Here is a 21,536-nt window from a genome sequence, read left to right on the forward strand (position 1 = left end):
TCTCGTACAACAAACATTGCTAATTTAAATCGTGTTGTTTTTTTCTGTTATTTTTTTTATTATAATGCGCTATAGTTAATTAATTTTCTTTATGAGTTTTCAAACAAATAGTTATTTAATCAACATACAATGAAGAAAATTTGTTTAACAGATATCAGTTTGTTTAACAGATATCTACAGAACAATATAACAGATATATCAACTGAAACTTACCTACGTTATTTTGAGTTTTAAATTATTAATGTTTACTCAAAATCATGTGTTTTTTGGTTAAGTTAATAAAAAAATTAATAAATTATATTATTTTACCTAATTTATTATTTAATATTATTACTATTAGTCCAGCCTACAGCATTTTCAAATAAAAAAATAATGGTATTTAAGATAATTACAAAAAAACTAATTTTAAAAACTTTTAACATCCTGTAACTCTAAAACTATGCATTCCATACCCATGTTTATAGAAACTTTTTTTTATATTTTTGGATAAGAAATCAATGAGACTTATTTAAAACTTTCGCAAGTTAGCGATATTAATTTTTAAGACGTGGATCAACGCAAATTAATAAAATTGCTTTTTTTCATCAAGGAGGCCGAAATCGGCAAAATATCAAGAGACAACCTTTAATCGGCATTAAACTGCTTACACTATTTCGCTAACAAGAGAAAACAAAGTCAGTGGCGTACATGTTTTTTTTTAGAAAAATATGCCTTATTTAAGGCATATTTTTTACATCCCCATATGCACGTCCCTGGTGAATATTTCGACATATTTTTAGCTTTAAAATATGTCGCATTTATAGTAACTTTTACCAAAATTTCATTCGAAACGCTAAAAGTACTTGGAAGAAAATTATAATAAATGGAAAACATATTAAGATTTTAACATCCTGTAGCTACGAGACAAAGCAGAATCGGACCTATGTGGATATGAAAAATAAATCTTATTTTTACTTGAGAAAGCTCCCCACGAGAGATGGCACATGTTTTTTGAAACACCCTGTATGTTAATCTTTCTATATTTAGTATAATTTTTTTAATAAATGACTTATAGAGATTGACCTCGCCAAAATGATGATCGATTGTCATTCCCCAGCCATCTTCGACGCCGTTTTTTTTCGATCATACGGTATATGTTTTTATATTATTTAAAGAAGCACTATCCAATTAACGAACAAAGTAAATTTAAAACAAAATACTCGGATACAATTTGAGAATTTTGCCGGTTTGTCTCGTAACATCGATCGGTCTGTTGTTTTGGGAAATGTAAAACCGCAGTAATTAATTTTTTAATGATAAATTTTTATTCAGATAGCTGTTGCGACCGTTTATATGTATCGCTACGTACACGTAGGTACGACCAGGCTGTGGTTTAAATAAATTCATTCTCGGGAATTATATAAAACAGCGCGTTTTTTTATTTGCCGATCAGTAGTACCGCAATATTTTTATTGGTGCCATCGCTAGGATAAAAAAAGACGAGAAAAGTACTACTGGGGATTCGAGGTAAGATAATAACAAATCAGATTTTTGTTTATAAGAGTAATTATTGTTGATTTTGAGATAAGGATAAAACAATTCTTTAAACAAACCTCCTTAATTCGTATTTTATACAAAATAATTTACCGTTTTTTGAAAGATAAAATCTGGTTCAAAAAAGTCACCTGCACTGTAAGAAAATCTGCAAAATAAAATAATTTTATTTTTTTTTGTAAAATCCAACGGAAACCAACCTTTAAGGAGTGATTTACTAATAAACAAATTTGCCTAATAGACCAAAAAATCATTAACGTTATCGTAAATCTTAATTTCGTTTCGGCAAAAAAAAGTTTTTTTTAATTTCACTCAAAATAAGTTATTTATGGTTTGATATCAAACATAAATGACCTAAATACAAAATATTTTCATGGTGTCTGTCTGTCTGTCTGTCTGTCTGTCTGTCTGTCTGTCTGTCTGTCTGTCTGTCTGTCTGTCTGTCTGTCTGTCTGTCTGTCTGTCTGTCTGTCTGTCTGTCTGTCTGTCTGTCTGTCTGTCTGTCTGTCTGTCTGTCTGTCTGTCTGTCTGTCTGTCTGTCTGTCTGTCTGTCTGTCTGTCTGTCTGTCTGTCTGTCTGTCTGTCTGTCTGTCTGTCTGTCTGTCTGTCTGTCTGTCTGTCTGTCTGTCTGTCTGTCTGTCTGTCTGTCTGTCTGTCTGTCTGTCTGTCTGTCTGTCTGTCTGTCTGTCTGTCTGTCTGTCTGTCTGTCTGTCTGTCTGTCTGTCTGTCTGTCTGTCTGTCTGTCTGTCTGTGTGACTGAAAAATACTGTGACACCCGAGAATCTGGCCATTAGTTTTTGATGGGGGTGGGGGGTTAGTAAGGGGGTATGGGAGGGGGTTAAAAATTTTAAAATATCGTAACTCCAAAATTACAGTAGCTAGCGAAACGCGGTTTTCAATTTAAGATTAGAAATAATATTTGTAATAACATCAAAATCAGTCAAAGTCGCAGTTTTTGAGATATTCCGTTTTTCCGTAGTCCGTTTTTAAAAAAATCCGTGTGGAGAACTCCAAACTCCCATCGGACGCAACCCCAGGTGGCAGATAGGGGAAATAACTTTGAAACTAAAAGAACTGCCTACCAAATTTTTATTAACAGATTTTAGTATGGGCGGCTCCCGGCGCCAATTTTTTTTTTAAATATGATTTGTAGTTTTTTATCAAAGTATTTTTTATATATTAAAGAACCGCAAAAATAATTGTGATATGTAATCGCAATTTTTGAGGAATATTTTGTTACAATATTTTTGACGCCTACATAAACATTCAATTTAATAACTTTTAGCTAATTTAAGAGTCCATTTCACTAGTCGCGAAATAAGCGTTCGGCATTTAACATTTTATGTAAAACTGGCTAGGTATTATATTAGAAATTAAAGATATAGGATTATACTATATCGGTATTGTAGCACATTTTTAGATAACCTCTTTATTTTTAAGATTTTGATGGTCAAACATCAACAAAATATTTCTTATGTTTGGACTAAATTTTCTCGAAAATAAAGATATAATTTAAAATTCCGTTACAATTCCGACATAGATTGAAGTTTTGTGATTACAGTGATATATAATTTATATGGTTTTGTAACACATTGCTCGCTATTTGATGGTAAATGCTGAAGCTCTGAATATGAAGCTCTCGAACAAATTTAAAAATTATATTTTTCGCTGAAAGCACGTGCTTTAATTATGGGTGTGGCTTAACACCACAGGATCGGGCTAAAGTTTAGGCAGATTTCTGAAATATAATATATATTTTACCTAAGTTAACATAACTTATTAATCTATTAAATATCTATTAATATAACATTATTATTCATGTTTTAATAATTATTTAGTATTTTAATCGTGATTTGAATAAATTATTTTGGGTATTTCCTCAATATATTTCTTGGTTCTAAAGTTTCTTGGTGTATAAAAATATATACCTATAATATTTCTTGGTGTTGAAAGGAGTATTTTACCAAAAAGGTTTTTTATTTGGTAGTTTTGAAGTTATATAACTATTTAGTAACAGAAGCTTATGGAATTGCTAGCACTCAACTGTAGAATATAAGTTAGCTAAAAAATAGCTAAAAACAAGTTTTGGTTACTTTACCATTTCTTGTTTTAAATGAAATTATCGTTTAAGGGTTAATTCTACCACCTAAAAGACATGATTTATTTCAATTTTATTACAGGGTTGTCTTCTTTTTTTGTTAGGTAGTAAATTTAGTTTAATTTTATTTTTTTTTTATTCAATTTATTAGAATAATATACCGAGTGGTCAACTAAAAATGGACATCGGCTGTGTCTCAGAAATTACGTATCGTATAATTTTTGTTAGCCAGAGTTACTGTTAACTAAGTTTTAAGTAATAATTATATTGTTTGGTAACAATTATTATTCATATATTAAAAATACAATTCATATATTAAAAATACAACAAAATTAGACTTTGTTTGAAATGTCAATTTTTTATAGTTTAATTTTCATTGATGTAGGCGTTTTAAAGATAAACCTTTTTCTTTTTAATTAAACGCTATCCTTCAAGAGTATAATCTCAACTAAAATAAGATACTATACCACATGCGATAAAAAAAAATGACGTCAAAGTCGGCTGGGGAATGGAAATCGATGATAATGTTGGTGCGGTCAAGTCGTAGACGTCACTACTTGGCCCCTACTCTTCTTCATTTTTGAAGGTGCTTACTGCTAATTGGCCTTAAGAAGGTTGTAATGTATTTTTTTCCATAGCAACTGTTAAAATTGCCTTATATCTATCAAAAATAGTAGATAAAATAGGACTTTAACCCGCAAGGGTAGATTAAATGATACTTTAACAGCGATGATAGGTTAAAAACATTATATCTTCTCGCACGTTTTTTAATTGCTTCCATTTTTGAAAATTTTTGTATTCCTTTTCATGAATAGGTTAACATTCAAGTTATTCGGGATGTAAATGGGAGTAGTTTGGATATGGCGTTTGTCGCCTCAGCCTGAATATCTGTTTGTAAATTATTTCGTTTTGAGCCATTTCTGGTTCCAATTCAATCAGCAATTGACACGAAAGGGAATTAAAAAATATTGACTCAAAACTGACAACTAAAGAGACCATAAAGAGACAGCTTTATTTATTTGTGAAATTGCATAGAAACCAACGCCAACCCAGCACAATATTTTTTCTACTCGTAATAAATTACTTGAAATAATAATTTCTGAATATTTTTTAAAACGCAACTCGCTATGGAAAAAAATATTGTTTTATACAGACGATAAAATTTTATTATCGTCTCCCGTTATCATTAATCTTTTCGGTTGACGATAAAATATAATTTTATCGTCTTGTATAAAAAATAACTATTTATATTGAGTAAAAATTATTTTAAATGGTGAAGTTTAAAATTTGTATATTGTTTGTTTCTGTTTTAAAAAAAAATTTTTTGGAAATCATTTTGTGTGCCTAGAATCCTTCCGTTTTTTTCTATAATTTCTATGTTTTCTATGTTCTTCTATGTTTCTATCTTTCTATAATTACTGTGAATTTTTTCTATGTCAGTTTTTAGTAAATGACGTCTAGAAATTGATCTCGCAAAAATTATCATCGATTGTCAATCCCCAGCCGTCTTTGACGCCGTTTTTTTTTGATCATACAGTACTATACAGGGTGTCCCAGAAATAAGTGCAAGTATTTTAAGGGGCAAGTATTTTAAGGGCTACATCTCGATAAAATAAACATATTTTCTCTTTATCGTTTTTCAAATAAGTCCAAAATAACGGAGTTATTTTTTACTTTGAAAATTTCCAAAAAAAATGATTTTTTGCTAAAATTTTGAGAACCACTGGATCTTTTCTGGATTTTCTTTCTTGTAAATTAAACTAATACCTATGTTGCCACATTATCAAGAAATTATATTTTTTAACTAAAATCTAAAAAAAATCCAAACATTTTTCCAAAAAAATTCTGATTTTCAAATTTTTTTTTCGCGAAAAAAACCTCATAGGCGTGTTTCTGGGGTTGAACTATACTACCAGTTAAATTACTTGCACTTATTTCTGGGACACCCTGTATAACGATATTGTAATTTATTTCGTTATCTTTTCTAGGTTATGCACTGAAACACCATTAAACGAAATCCTAGCCAAAACTCAGCAACATGTCGACGAAACTTTTCCTGATCGCCATACTACACCTGGCAGCAGTGTACGGAAAACCCTTCACAACCACCAATCAATTGTCGGAAAACCCTATCGTTCCCACTTGCTCTAGTCCCATTTATTGCCAGGGAGAACTCTTAAATGTCGTTCAAATGTCCGGCATTTTCAACGACTCGAAAACTTTCGTCGATATGAGCCAAGTCAACACAGTCAACGTCACTTTAGACAATTTCAGGTAAGGTAATAATGAACAGTTAATTGTATTATAGTACCAATCGATAAAAAAACGGCGTGAAAGACGGCTGAGAAATGACAATCGATGATAATTTTGTCGAGGTCAATTTCTAGACGTCATTACTTGGCCCGTATACTCTTCTCTTTATTTTTTAATGATGCTTACCATCGGTTGGTTTTGTAGGATGTAGAATGTTTAGGAGGGGAGTTAATCACCGCGACCTTACATATCTATTGTGTGTTCTCCTTTCTTGAATTATAACGAGTTATAACTCATCATACAGTCTCAGGGCTTTAACAAAACCCAGTATCTGCGACGGCTCCACAGAGGCCAGCTCTCCATCCTCGACATCAGACGTACCAAAGTTCATGGCACGAATGGTCATCGTCTCGGCGCACTCGGTGATAAGGTGTTCTGGTGTTTCCCCATTTTCCCCACAGAATCTGCATTCGCCGTTGTTTCTCAGCTTCAGCCTACTGAGGTGTTCGTTGAGGAGACAGTGTCCTGTTAGAAACCCGCCCGTGGCAATCCGAAGATTGTTTTTACTTAAATCAAGGAAAACCTTTGATTTTTCTCGGTCGTAAGTTCTGAGGAACTTTTTCGATTGTCTTACACCGTTGGAGGACACCCATTCCAAGTTACGGATGGAGTCTTCCAGATTCTTCAGATCTGCCTTCAGTGGGTTCCCGTTTGAAAAACAGAACGGTTTATTTTACTGGTTTGGAGTGTTTGCTCCTTTTCTAGCTAGATCATTTGCTTTTTTATTGCCTTCTATCCCTTGGTGAGCAGGCACCCTGAGTAGAAGGACCCCGAATAGTGTACGCATCTTTCGATAGCGTAAATTTCTGCCTGAAGGATTCCTGTTTTAGGAATAAAAGTTCCAAAAAAGAAAGCAAGGTTACACCAAGAAGAAGCCCTGAAGATTTTAATAGATTTTTTGTTACTTTTTAAAATTATAATTTATGAAATAAGTTGTTTTGGTCTAAACAAAATAAAATGTTGACATAAATTATTGTTATTATACCGTAGATTACAGTTGAGGGTTGGAACCTTTGGTGTTACACAGCAAAATAAAAACACTAAATCACCACAATACACCAAAACACTTTTACTTTTACACTGGACGCGCGTTTTGCTAACCATGTTAGCATCATCATCAGATGATTATAAACTAAAGTACAATCTACAAGTTGAGCATTTATATACTCACTCAGTGGGCACCGAGTGGGCGTGGCAAAATCTAGCCAACCGAGTCAGAGCCCACTAAGCGTAACAGTATTAGTTATTATTGTATTAGTTATTAGAGATACTAATAATTGCCTGGAATTTGATATCTATAGGAAAAATACGACCACACGCAGATATATTCCTAATGAATCACATCATAGTGTTGAACATAAAATGGCTAGTTTAAATTTCTTGGTTCATAGATTACTTAGTTTCCCACTTTCCAACGAAAGATATGAAATAGAAAGAGATTACATTAGGAATGTAGCTGAGTGTAATGGATATTCTCCTTCAGTAGTTGATAAATTAATTAGAAAACGTAGGTATAGGTTAATGATTTCTGAAAATTCGACTTTTCAAGTGGAGAAAGATACGTCTAAATATTTTTCGATGCCGTTTGATAGAGAGTCATCCCGTAGTCTAAAAGGAATTTTTAAGAATGTCAATTATAAACTTGTGTATAGTGCTAATAATAAATTACAACAATTATTAGGTAATCCAAAAGATAAAACACCTCGACTGGAAAAATCGGGTATTTATGAAATTTCTTGTAAAGATTGCAATCAGAGATATGTTGGGCAAACTAGAAGATCAATATTAACTAGATTTAAAGAACATTTAGCTCAGATAAGATATGGTAGACCAGATAAATCTTGCGTTGCCGAACATATTGTTGATAAAGAACATTGTATAGATCTTAATAATTTAAAATTAATTAAACAAGTCTCAAATTACAGGCAATTAGATGCATATGAAAGCATCAGAATTAATAAATGTAAAGATAGTATGAACAGAGTCAACGGCCCAATTCCTTCAAGTTCTTTGTTCCTACTACTCTAGTAGCGGAAATCTAACTGTTACGCTCAGTGGGCTCTGACTCGGTTGGCTAGATTTTGCCACGCCCACTCGATGCCTACTGAGCGAGTATATAAACGCTCAACTTGTAGATTGTACTTTAGTTTATAATCATCTGCTGATGATGCTAACATGGTTAGCGAAACGCGCGTCCAGTGTAAAAGTAAAAGAGTTTTGGTGTATTGTGGTGATTTAGAGTTTTTATTTTGCTTTTTATTATACCGTAAATTATTCAATATGCTTATGCTCATAGCTGATTAAACTTTGATCATTTTTTAATCTGCCTAAGTCTGATTAGGCTTTTTGCAAAGTGACTGAAAATAGATAAGTTTTTTGTAAAAATTCCTTCTTTTGTTTAAAATGCCGCCGTTTTATAAAATGCCTAGTCTTTTTGCAAAAAGCCAGATTGTTATATGCGCTTGCGACAGATACATTTACATAACTATAACTGGCTATTTTGGGTAGGATAGCAATTTGAGGATTATTTTGATATCCAATGTGGTCTTCTTTGGAGCACGTCATGCATAATCAATTGGGTCTTCATTTCTCGATAGCAACGGAAAAACTTTCTAGATTACCTTTGTTGCATGATTACTTACTTCTCTATCCTTTATCATTGCCAGTACTTACTCCTGCTACTAAAGAAGTTTAGACTTATTAGTTACCCAAAACTTATATTAAATTCTATTGTTTCAGTAAACTAATGGCCAAAACTAACAACGATCCCAGCAGGCAAGAAGTTGAGCAGTTCGTGAATGAAAATTTCATAAGCCAAGCTGAGACGGTAAATACAATATACTTGATTACACGTTATAATTAATAGTAAGTAATGGGCAACTTTGCTGTGGAATACTCATAGGATTAAAAAAAATATATTTTTTACGTTTACAGAAACACATAAAACATGTTTTATGTCTCATAAAAATATTTTTAATAAGTTTAATAATAACAAAAAACAAAACTAAAATGACTATAAAGATAACATTTTTACAGCATAGTATGTTTTTGAAATAGAGTGAACATGGCTTTGAATATTGTTACGTTTTTTGTCCGTTCGATGTGGATAGAAAGTCATTTATTTAAACACAATTTATTTTATAATAAGTGACAAAACAATACGATAAAACTACTTACTATTTAACTATTTATCTAAAGGGAATTTATTTTGAATTTAGCGGGGCAATTGTACGCGTCGACCGATCTGTTTGTTTCTGTCCCTCCTTTGCACAGGCCTTGGGTTATACAGACCGGACCACCGTAGTAGTAACATATAGGCAGAACCGGACGAATTAGCGTATACCCGTCCGCCGGATAAAAAGCAGGCGAAAAAATGCGATAAAATAAAAATAGGTCGATATGTGATAAGAATGTTTCAGAATTTGTATTTATTCGTGTTTTAATAGCCAAAACGAATACGTAGATTCTCGCGACAGTTCTCGTATAAAATTTATTTTTTAAGTAAAATAATGGATGTTTATGAAGTTCGTGAGAAAATTCAAATTGTAAAATGGTATTTCCAAAATAGGTTTTATCGGGATATACAAACAATTTTTCCACAAACTTTTGTAAACAGGCCAACGCCATCTTTATCTACTATATCAAGAGTTAATAATAATTTTGAAACACATGGGTGCGTGTCCCCACAAAAACACAAAAAGCCTGATGTGTTGATTAATGTAGAACAGGAGTTAAAGCAAATTTTCGTTTGTGCTACCGCGGATCAAAATCCCACGTTTTCAAGTAATCAAATTGCTGAGGTGGTTGCCCTGCACAATGCCCGTATTGTTCAAGGATATTTGAAGAATACTTTTCCCAACCGTTTAATTAGTGGATATGGAACTATTTTGTGGCCCGCTAGATCACCAGATCTTTCTCCCAATGATTTATTTTGTGGGGTTATGTAAAATCCAAAGTGTATGGTCATAATAGGGCTAATAATCTGGATGAGTTCAAGTAAAAATACGAGAGGCTTTCCAAACTATTAGCCCTAATATGTTAGCCAATGTCAGACGGAGATTTTACGACCGCCTAGGCTTCTGTCACAGAATATCTAGCTACGCAAGATATTCTGTGCTTCTGTCTAGCACAAGAAGGTGGTCTTTTTGAACACTTGTTATAACTTTTTTTTATTTAGAGTAATATTATAGTTTTTTTTGTGGTTTAGAGAATTTAGTTATTTTTAGTTTTGGCTTGTAAACACAAGATCAAATAATAAATATTTAAGTATTTTTATTTTAAATGTTACCTTAAGTGAAGGTAAACACTTAAAATGAAAATAATAAATACACGGCACTCCTCGCTTCATATTCCTAGTCTGTCACGACCGACCCGTCCAAGCACAACTGCAACTGCGTACTGCCCTACCAGCCGACTAGCCGGCAGTGACTCTCGAGTACGAACGCAAAACGGGTAAACGTAAATTCGTCCGGCAACTTGCTATGTTACTAGTAGCCTGGTCTTCTCTGTATACCCACAGTTAAACAGTTTTCGAATAGTCCATTAGATCATTAGGTGTATAGAGAAGGTTTAGAATGTTCTCGTATGAACACCGCCATTCCAGTGGAACTCGATTGTTCTCGAACGTTCGACGAGTCACTACGGTGTCTCTTCTTTAATGCGATTCCAACGTTACAGCGGGTTAGGCTGAGTCGGGTGACTATACCGGGTGATTAAAATCCGACTCACACTCACAGTTGGGATCTCTAGAATAGTAATAAAGAGAGAGTGGCCCAAATAGGAACAAAATTGCGTATCAGTCCTTGAAAAAGTCCTACAAGAGCGCTGCGCTGGAGTCATGATCACTAAATCCCACGTATGCAGGATGCAAGAAAACCGCCTACCAAAATCTCTTCTTTACAGTGAGCTTGTAGATAGTAAGAGGAAACCGGATGGATAATTTAAAAGGTACAAGGATATAGTTTCCATGAAAACTTAAAGAGGATAAGCATGCAAAATCAGTGGGAGGAAGTAGAGCACAATAGAACGCAATGGAGAAGAGTTGTAACTCAGTTAACAACGACAACCAAAAAGTAAAGAGGCAACAAAGTAATGAGATTTTTGAATGTCCGAAATGCGGAAGAGAGGTAACATCACGTGTCGGGCTTTTCAGTCACAGAAAAGCTCGTGAAAAAAAAAACGCCTTGCTTAACCATCTTCTGATGCGTGTCAAATACTCGTCAGCGAGTAATAGCAGTAAGTAAGGTACTACAAATTCGAAAAAAAAGATCACGTTACTGTTAGGTGCTTCCCCTAGGAGATGCAAGACCTTGTCGTTGGTGGGGAAGCTCCTGGTCAGGTGCTGGGGGGAATCCCCTCTAGCACTTAGCTTGGTCTAAGAAGCATCTCACTCATCGTCTTGTCCCTGACTGTAGTGTCGTGGCCAGGGAATTGCACCAAGACATATAACGATACCGGGCGGGGCTACGGACAGCCTCAACCTTGGGGCACCGGGGGGCACCCCATTGTATTTTACCCCTTACTTCTACATGCGGGGCTCTGTAGAAGTGGACCGACTGTCCCTAGCGACTCATAGGAACACTATGAGATCTGGTAATAATAGTAATAAAAACATCACCGGTGAAGCTGTGGGGAAACCCCCTAGCGACACTGGGAACAGTAACAATGAAAGTTCCAAGGGGCCAAACCCAAAGAGAACTACAGGAGAGGTGGCTGACACTTGCGTGAGACCATCCTCCGCAAGTGGCATACAAGCTACCACCTCCTCCAAGGGTCGGGAGCCTACCTCCTACCTCTAAACCCAACAGGCGACACAAGCTACCGTTTCGTCTACCCGGCCTGGGTCGTAGCTCCTCGCCTGTGAGGGACACGGGTCTCCGTAGGAAGTCCTGGGACTATATGATGAGTTATAACTCAAGAAAGAGGGACACAATAGATCTCTAAGGTCGCAGAGATTAACCCCCCTCCCACTTATTCTAATTCTAATTCTACTGTTAGGTGACACGAAGCCCCGGGTCAGTTAGTTTTTAGGGTTCCGTACTCAAAGGGTAAAAACGGGAACCCTATTACTAAGACTTCGCTGTCCGTCCGTCCGTCTGTCACAAAGGTCTATCTTATGAACCGTTATAGCTAGACAGTTGAAATGTTTACAGATAATGTATCTATGTTGCCGCTATAAGAACAAATACTAAAAACAGAATTAAATAAATGTTTATAAATAAAAAAGTACTTTTACTAAACATTTTCTTTGAGTAAGAATTTTACATAGAATCTTTCAAGTCCTCGGTGGCCGCGTGGTTAAACAGTTAGGACTTTACGCCGCTATGACGTTGGAGCCGTAGTAAGGCAGGTTCGAATCCTAGTCAAGGCGACTTTTTTTAATCGTTTTTTTTTAATTTTTACATATTTTTACATATTTATTTTTACTTTTTACATATTTATTATTGATTAATACAATTTTTAGTAATGTGTTTCTTCATTTTTTTTAACTACTTATACGCGCATTCAAAATTTCAGCTAAATCGGAAAAAAGTTTATAATAATATAGTGTCTAATGTTGTATAAATAATGAATGGTACGGAACCCTTCGTGCGCGAGTCCAACTCGCACTTGACAAATTTTTTAATAGATGTAAAGACACTTTAATACAATAATTAACTGCTAACCTACTCAAATCCCTTTTTGTTGAGCCTAAAATATGTAGCTCTAGACCCTGCTATTAGCAAAATTGGCAAAAGGGTCCCCCATTCTATAACCAATATAAAAATCACTCTTGTGCTGACTCGACAACAGATTTTCAATATAATCCAGCTAATATTTGGACCCTTTTCTCCAAACCATTTATACAATACCTACTTTATTAAAAAACATAAATCTTTAGACAGACTTTTTGTCCTTTCTGAAAATAAAGTAATCCATTCAATTTTCAGAAAACTTGTAACTTTATTCGATTAATTTTATATCGGGTTATAAACCGTATTACCATTTTACAGATAAATATTAAATATAAATCTGGATATACACCGGGCGTTTTTCAAAAGTGTATCACCCCTATAACTGTTTTATTTTTTAGACAAAAAAAACGAGATTTGGTAGGTTAGTATATATGACACAAATCAGGATTGGTTGACGCATTCAATTATTTTTGGCCACTTCCTGTTTGACCGGAAATGACTATAACTTTTGATTTTTAAATTGTACCCTCGCTATTTTTTACTTTATTCGGTATAAAATGACATTCTGAATTTAATTGCGTATTATACGTCAACTTCTGACATTTTTTTCTCACTAAACTGACAAAATTGGCGAGCATGGCTGTGTTCATAACGAAAATACCAAGTATGTGGTACCAAATTATTCGTAAAAAATGCTTTTTTCAATTATGCTAATGAGCCAACCTCTTTTCTTACAAAAAATAGAGTTATGATTAAAAATACGATATGGGCATCTTTTAACTGGCAAGGAAATCATTCACGAAAATCATTGGACGATCAAATCGCTCTTTCATTAAAAATTAGTGGTTTTAACACAAAACTTACTTTTAAGTGAAAATGTCAAAAGTTGACATATCATATGTCATTCTATTCAGAATGTCGTTTTCTATCGACAAGGTATATTGTACAAACGAAGGTACCCAGGATTTACAAACCAGATGCATTCAAAAAACTACTACAAAAACTTGTCAGGTTAGGTTGCCTTGTTGGATCTGTGTCGGAATAAAACTCAATTTGTTTATTTATTGATTGGCGACATTTCGACAAGTATATTTTCTTCCTCAGGTGTAGTCTTGAGGAAAATAAGTATAGTCCTGAGGAAGACAATGTATTTGTGAAACGTCGACCAATCACTAAGTAAAAATCCAGTTGAAACACAGATCCAACAACTAAAAGCAACTTTATCTAGTTTCATTTTTTGTTTGCACCTGATTTGTAGATCTTTGCTACCTTCGTTTGTACAATAAACTTTGTGTGCTTGTATTATTTGTAGAATATAGAATGAAAAGAATGAGTGTGAGGGGGGAGGGTTAATCACAGCGACCTTAAAGATCTATTGTGTCCTCCTTCCTGGAGTTATAACTCAGCATAAGTCTATAACTCTCCATACATGAGGTTTTTCCGGTTGTAACCTAACCTAACCTAACCCTTCCACACGTTTACTGCATGGAAACCCACTCACGAAACATGGAAAAATTTTAAAACAAATTTTTCAGCTGTTTTTCCATAAAAAAAAATTCTGGGTAAGCTCATGATCGATGCATGTAACTTTCAAAGTTGCCATGCTCATAGTAACATTGACTAAGCACGCATAAAACTTGAGAAATTAAAATTGCTCTCTTGTTCAGACAGACACCATGACTGACAGACATCTGACAGACAGACAGACACCATGAAAATATTTTGTATTTAGGTCATTTATGACCCAACTAACTCATTTTGAGTGAAATTAAAAAAACTTTTTTTTTGCCTGTCGGTATGGTCGGCTAAAAAAGAAATAAAGTATTTCGAAAAGCATTACACCGAAATCATTTTGCTGTCACATATTAAGGCCGGTCAATGCCCTCTATAAAAGATCAGCCTACGGGCGGACTTTTGTTTAGTTCATCAGCTGTACATACTTAGATATTGGGTTAGATTCTGTATTCATATTTTGTTGATTTTTGGTATTATTTCTTATTGTAGTGCAAAAAACTAATTATTTTGGTGTTTAAGTGACATAAAGTACTACCAGATATATGATATATGGTCACTATGATGGTCACTCTGTTTCTCATAAAAAAACACGAAATATTACACGTTTTGTTAAGTGCTTTAACCTAAAAGTGCCCATAAATTTTTTATTTATCGTGATTTTTGTGTGTGTTTTTTAAGACTCTAACAATTCATCAATAAAGCTTATGTGGAGTGTGTTTTTGGTGCTATGCCTCATCTTGGACATCAAACTGGACAATTATGTTTATTTTATTCATATTGTGGAATCTCCACTCCAAGTGTTGTTGGTTCAGCTTCGATAGATTTAAATTAAACACGTAAGATAAACACGTAAGTAGGTATTATGATCTAGGGAAAAATAAAGAATATGTGTATTAAAGATCATAAAAAAGATTATTATTTTGAGTTCAAAATTAAAAAAGATTTTTGTAAAGACAAGAATTTTAAAGTTTAAAAGAAGAATGTGTTTTTGTTTGATAATATATAATGTATGTCAAGCATAACATATATTTGTTCAGTAATTTTTACTGAATAGTGTTGATTATTTATAATACCATATTAATATCAAATATTTAAGTGATGGCTGAATACAATATGAATAAAATTGTTATATTTGCAATACAAAATTAAGTTTTAAGAATAAAGGTGTGACTAAAAATACTATGAAATTCATATTTCTTTATTTTAATTGGTCGAATGTTATTTACATTTTACGTAAGAATTATACCGTATCATCGAAAAAAATCGGCGTCTAGTTGGCTTGGAAATGAACATCGATGACATTCCCTAAATAATTGTACACATAAAATAATTAACTAGAATTTTAAAATCTTGGAAAATTTGATATTCTTGAACCTTGTTTCTAAATATTCAAAATTTTTTGATTTTCTTGGGATTTAGGTTCGGGAAAAACGCTGATTAAGTTTTCATTTGGTTTTTCATTGTTTTTTCATTGTTTTCATTTGGTTTTTCATTGTTTTTCATTGTTTTTTTGGTTTAAAAAAAACGTTTTGGCTAACATTATAGCCTTCATCAGAGTTGTGTCATATGAAAAAAATAGTGTCGAATATAATCCAAAAAATTACATATAAAATATTTACACCACGCACCATATAATGTTTACTGCGTACTCCATAGTAAATGTAGATAGTTTTAGTGTTAAGAATAATAATTCTAAAAAATATGTGGTCATTTTTGATAAGTTTATATTAGTTTATTAATTGCAGTAAACATTATGTGGTGTGAATATTTTATATGTAATTTTTTGGATTATATTCGACACTATTTTTTTCATATGACACAACACTGATGAAGGCTATAGTTAGCCGATTTTTTTTAAACCAAATAAAAATAATGAAAACCCAAATGAAAACTTAAATCAGCGTTTTTCCCGAACCTAAAAATCCCAAGAAAATCAAAAATTTTAGAATAATGTTACATATAAAATGCCAGCGATCTTCATTTCATAGCCATCGCTGACGCCTTTTTTTAGATGATATTGTATTATTTGTAAATATAATTTTTCGAACATTGGTACTTGCAAAATATACATATAAATTTTGTTGAATGCAAATAATAATACATCACTATTAGTAGATATTGAATGTTTTTTGTTAAATAAGATCGATTTTTAAACCCCAAAATTTAAAATATATTTACATTTTACCCAATATCTTATGTAATACATTATTTGTATATTGTAAAACATTTGCTGCATTTGTATGGTTCATAGTTTATTTGCCAAAGTATTTATTAATATAAATAGGTATATATGTTGTCGTTATTAACTGTATATTATGTATATTTCATGTAAACTATATCATTTTTAAAATACAAACCAAAAATCTGAGGAATAATTATGTTTTCCATGTATTCTACAACATATTTATTAATCCGTAGTATCTAACTAGCGTGACGTCATAAATCTCGCCCCAAGGCTGTTCTATTAGAGACGGCATTGGCCCGGTATACTTGTTCAATTTGGAGAAAACGACACTTTTACAGCACCATTAGCCGTACTTTAATACAAATAAAAGAATAAATGAGCTTATTGCCCGAAATTTCCAACGCCACTCTTTTTACTGCGCCTAAATAAAAAAACCCTGTGAAATAAATTTATCGTGTAACGTTAAAGGCACGGCACAATAAGGGGAGGAATAAAAAGAAACGGTTAGAGAAAAATAATTTATTATTTTCTTTCATTAGAAATATGCTAGTTAGCAAACTGTATATAAATATATCAATCTAAATTCGTAAAATAAGTTTTTTTATAAACTTCAGTATTTGGCTTATTATACAGGGTTATTCGAAGGATTGCTTTTTTACCCTATCTTAAAAACACCCTGTGCAATAATTTCTTGAGCAACGAGCAATTTTTTCTAAAACATTATTTTTCGATCAGAACCATGTCTTCTGAGCATTTTGTTTTTTGATTCATGTCAACACATGCCTTTGTTAATTTTTAAGAGCGAAATGAACTTGCCACAATTTGCAATATATTCAATCATAACTGAAGAGATCGCAAATTATTTTTTTATTGCTGTATATACTATTATTAGACTTTTTAGTTTTTATTTATTTTTTATTTGTGTTTTAGGTAGAGTGGGCCCCTCCAGATTTCAACCCCTCCCCAAGCTTTTTGCAGAACATCAACGATGAATCAGTAAGGGTTTTCGCAAAGAACGTTGTAGGCATCTGGCCGACTTTAGGAAGAAACGTATCTTCAGATGTCGAACAGAATCCTGAGAAACATTCCATCATTCCTATTCCTAATGGATTCATTATACCAGGTGGAAGATTTAGGTACTGAATTAAATATATCTGAGAATACCTGATAGCTTTTAGACCTTATAACCCACAAAATTCTAAAAGTTACTGGTTTGTGGAAGTATGCTTTGGAATTAAATAAGACAATAGAAAATTTCATTAATGACTTATATTTATTTAACAATTATAAACAATCAATGTAATTGGCTGTGACAGTCTCGATTATATGAGATTAGATATGCAACTGGAATACTCAAGTGTTTCTGCTTCGGTTGGTTGGGAGAAAGGCCTCACCCTCTTCGCTGCACTCGTCCGCTGGTGGGTAGAGTGATTGTCCGGCTAACGTTGGAGAGCGACTCCACCAGTCTCAGTGCGTGAGCTACTTATGGGGAGGGTCAATTCTCGTATCTTCCTTGAAGATAACAAACAGCAGTATTCTACTCAACACAATTGATAAGTACCCAGTTTTGTGGTGGTGTTCTAAATTACCAATTGAACTGTCTGTTGGTTGCCAATGAAGGTACAATAAAAATAACTTATGATTAAACGACATATTAGTGATTCAAGTAAACAATAATCAATATCTAAATCCAACTACTAATTATTATAATAAAAATTATAATTAAAATTTAAAAAAGAAAATAGGCAATGACAGTTTAAATTAAGTTATAATTGAAAAAAATTGTCCAAATTATTTAAAGAATATAAAGCATATAAATATAGAATTATAAAAAAATATAAAAGAAAAATATTTTGCTCTCTCTCTCTAGAAAATTCCAGACCACCACAATCACTTCGGTACGACTTGAAAGAATATATACATTGTTACAGTAAATTATTTGATTTAATTTGTAGACACGTGTAAAAAGAATAAAAAAATATGTAAGAAAAAAAAACTAGAAATATATGAAAATTTAAATTAGAACAAAAGTTAATAATAAAAGGCTATATTAAAAGATAAATTAAAAAACTAGATAGAAAGATAAAGCTAAATAGGAAGATAGGATAAGATACGAAAAACGATAAATGCGGCAATTCGACAGATAAAAACTAAAAGAAAAGATATGTCACTCCAGGAACAAAGATAATGCATCCGCCAAATAAGATAAAGATAAGGTAAGGGAAATTTGGCAGATACGAGGTAAAGATACGTTCCCTAGAGTGACCCAAAAACAACAAAAAAAACAAAAATCTATCTGTCGAATGGCCTGCCAATAGACACCACCACTACAGGGTCCAGATAAAACAAGAGTTGCCTTCTGGCAAGCAAGGATTCGTTAAAGGTGACATAAGTCGTATAATATAAATATTATAAAAAATCCTTACTTACCAGAATCCCTCCTGGTTCGTCTCTGAGAGTACTCCTGCAGTGATTGATTCTATTCATGGCCCCTGAGATTGCTAAATCGAACACCTCTGCGGGTTCTTGTTCGACAGCTTGCGTCTCAGTACATAAATAAGAAAAATAAAAATAATTAGTTCTAAATAAAAGTTAAAGGTATTAGAAAATTTTTTACAAAACTACCATACACATGCTACTAAAGAAATGATGATAAAAAAATGAACTGTGAGATAAAAAGATAAAATAGAAAAAGGAATTTAAAGTTACAAGCTAATTAAATAATTAAATCAAATAATTAAATCATATTAGATAGTAAGAAATGTTTAAAAAAATAAAACTAATAAATAATTTCCAAGTCGTACCTCGTGCCGGTGTCTGGAAAAAAAACTAGGTGTTTAAGCAAAGAAGATCGAGATGAGAGAGAGTGATTTTCGGCAAAACAAGTCCCTTTATAGAATTCTCCCATTCATTTAGACATGCGTTAAGTACCAAAAAAATGTGTGTAACAATTGCATCTTAATTATTTAACACTAAACAAAATATTAATAATAAACCTTCGTTTTCATTAAAAATAAACAAATTATTATCGGTAACCCATAGGCAACCAGAAAATATATAAAATATTTAAACAATTTAAACTAAAAACCATCGCTAGTGATATGTACCACTATCGAGGTTCCGCAAAAAATCGATAATATATGTATAAAAAAACGTATAAACGATATAAAAGGAAAAATGTAACGAAAATATTTTCGTTACAACCTTCTCTTTTTTTCATGTTAACATTAAAACAAATTCACTCATTTTTAACAATTCACCATATTATATAATTCGTACTGCATCTTAAGTATGAAGATCGCTGTCATTTTATATGAAAATTTATATAGGAAATGTCATCGATCGCCATTTCCCAGCCAACTGGATGTCGTTTTTTTTTTTCGATCATTTGGTACAAAGTAGGTACCGCATATTTGCCAAATGCACGACAATCCTCTGCCTGCAATAGCTTGCAATGTCCTGCTTGCAAACAATCTCCCTACTATAGTTTTGACAATCTGCCTGCCTCTGCTTTGCAGGACCAACTTTCTCTTCACCTGCCTCTGTCTTGGTGAATTTCTTCTCCATTCTAGAGATTTGTTGACCACACACCGTGGTCTAGTCATTCTTGTAAATGCTTTTGCAGCGCCGCAAAACGGGTTTGGGCTTATGAATAGCATTGGCGAGCCTCGTTTGACCATTTCACCTACCTTTTCCTTTACCCTTATAACCCTCGTGCCCAGGTACCCAGGTTAACGTAACATTGCTACAAAAGAAAGTAGGCCTGCTACAGTCTGACAAAACAGTTAAGCTTAATTTTCATGCATACGTTGTCCGACGATACGATATTAATTTTATTGGTTGAATTTAAAGACTTCGATTGGTTAGAAAATTACACAGTTTTTCAAGTTATTGCATTTTCATGCCTTGTTGATACGATTTGCTTGTCATTGGTGTCATTTTATATTTTCATTTCCATAACGATTTCGTTGTTTTACTATAGTCTAAGATCTAGCAACCTTTTTTGAGAGAGAATTTTAAGGAAGCTGGTTCTTTATAATATATCTTTTTAAAGGCAACGGCCTAACTACGTTGAAACACCGGTTCCGATTAGAGCATAGAAGTTAAGCGACGTAAGGCGATACTGATGGATGGACGGGTGACCGGTTCGAAACTCTCTAGGTATCGTGCTGTTATCCAAGGGAAAAGTGTAAAATCTATTGATACACACCGCTCATTCACGCCGGTTCGAGGCCGGATGAGATCGGATATCTCGTGAGTAAGAATTAATTTAGACACTTCTTAAGTCGGTAACTGACCATGATATGGCCGAGGACCGCGGTTCGGGTTCCGCGTAAACAAAGTAGGCCCCGTCCAGTTTAGCCCTGGCAGCAAAAAGGAGACGTTAACTGAAATCTTTACTTTACTTTAATATATCTTTTGTTATGCTCTCCTGAACAGAGTGCGGACCGTCTGACTACCGGTAAACGTTGCGTTCAGTACTGCGCATCAATCTGTATTCAACATCTGTTAACTACTGCGCATCACAAATTCGCCCTGTATTTCAGGAACTAAGGAGGCTAGGACAAACCGATGTGTAGCATATTTAGTTTCATAAAAAAGTAGCAAAGTAATGTGAAAATCGCATCAGTATCTCTACTCATAAACGAGAAATCTCATAAATCACACGAAAATGGGATGCCCTAGATAGATGTGATGCGCAGTGATGAATCGCAGTAGTCTATCGGCAGCCAGACGACCCGCCCTTTGGTCAGGAGAGCATAGCAAAAGATATATTAAAAAACCAGCTTTCTTAAAATGTTCGTTTTCCTGACGGTACTAGCTCTTGTACTATTATATTTTTAATAAGGTTAGATAAAATTTGTCAACAAAGTGTCAAAACGTTGACGGGCTGGTGCAGAGAGAACACTAATATCTTTCTTAAATCTTTCAAGTTTATAATAAGAAATCTTCGTAGTTTTTTTAGATTATTTTGTTGACAACGAAAATTTATTATTAGACTTTAAAGCATTAAAACCTATAAATAAAATACTGTGTAGGAACATAATAATTTATTTAACTCCATACTCCTTGCCATACTCCAACTCAAGGCTGCAATCTTCATTATCTTTTTTATCTAACTTGGTTGGGAGTGAACAGGGAAGCACGGTTGGGAGCTCGCACAGAGTATCAGTAGGTATCCCGTAGGTATTCAATGTTTTTGATAGTCTTTATTCTA

At 33.3% G+C, this 21,536-nt stretch overlaps 1 protein-coding gene across 2 annotated transcripts in view; it reads left to right on the forward strand.

Moving 5' to 3' along the window:
* The window catches only part of LOC115878204 (trehalase-like), a 55,406-nt gene that overhangs the window by 25,072 nt on the left and 8,798 nt on the right, over nucleotides 1-21,536 (forward strand). The window contains exons 1-4 of one of the 2 annotated variants that reach the window (XM_030894620.1): nucleotides 1,354-1,506; nucleotides 5,620-5,905; nucleotides 8,684-8,771; nucleotides 17,249-17,454. In XM_030894620.1, the coding sequence (XP_030750480.1) occupies nucleotides 5,670-5,905; nucleotides 8,684-8,771; nucleotides 17,249-17,454 (530 nt within the window). In that variant the 5' untranslated portion in view covers nucleotides 1,354-1,506; nucleotides 5,620-5,669. Of the gene's footprint in view, nucleotides 1-1,353; nucleotides 1,507-5,619; nucleotides 5,906-8,683; nucleotides 8,772-17,248; nucleotides 17,455-21,536 lie in introns of those variants that run through there. The other variant, XM_030894619.1, reaches the window with a different exon arrangement.

This window comes from Sitophilus oryzae, unplaced genomic scaffold (genome assembly GCF_002938485.1).
Source record: "Sitophilus oryzae breed Bouriz unplaced genomic scaffold, Soryzae_2.0 scaffold_1502_pilon_pilon, whole genome shotgun sequence".
In the NCBI taxonomy this organism is placed as follows: domain Eukaryota; kingdom Metazoa; phylum Arthropoda; class Insecta; order Coleoptera; family Curculionidae; genus Sitophilus; species Sitophilus oryzae.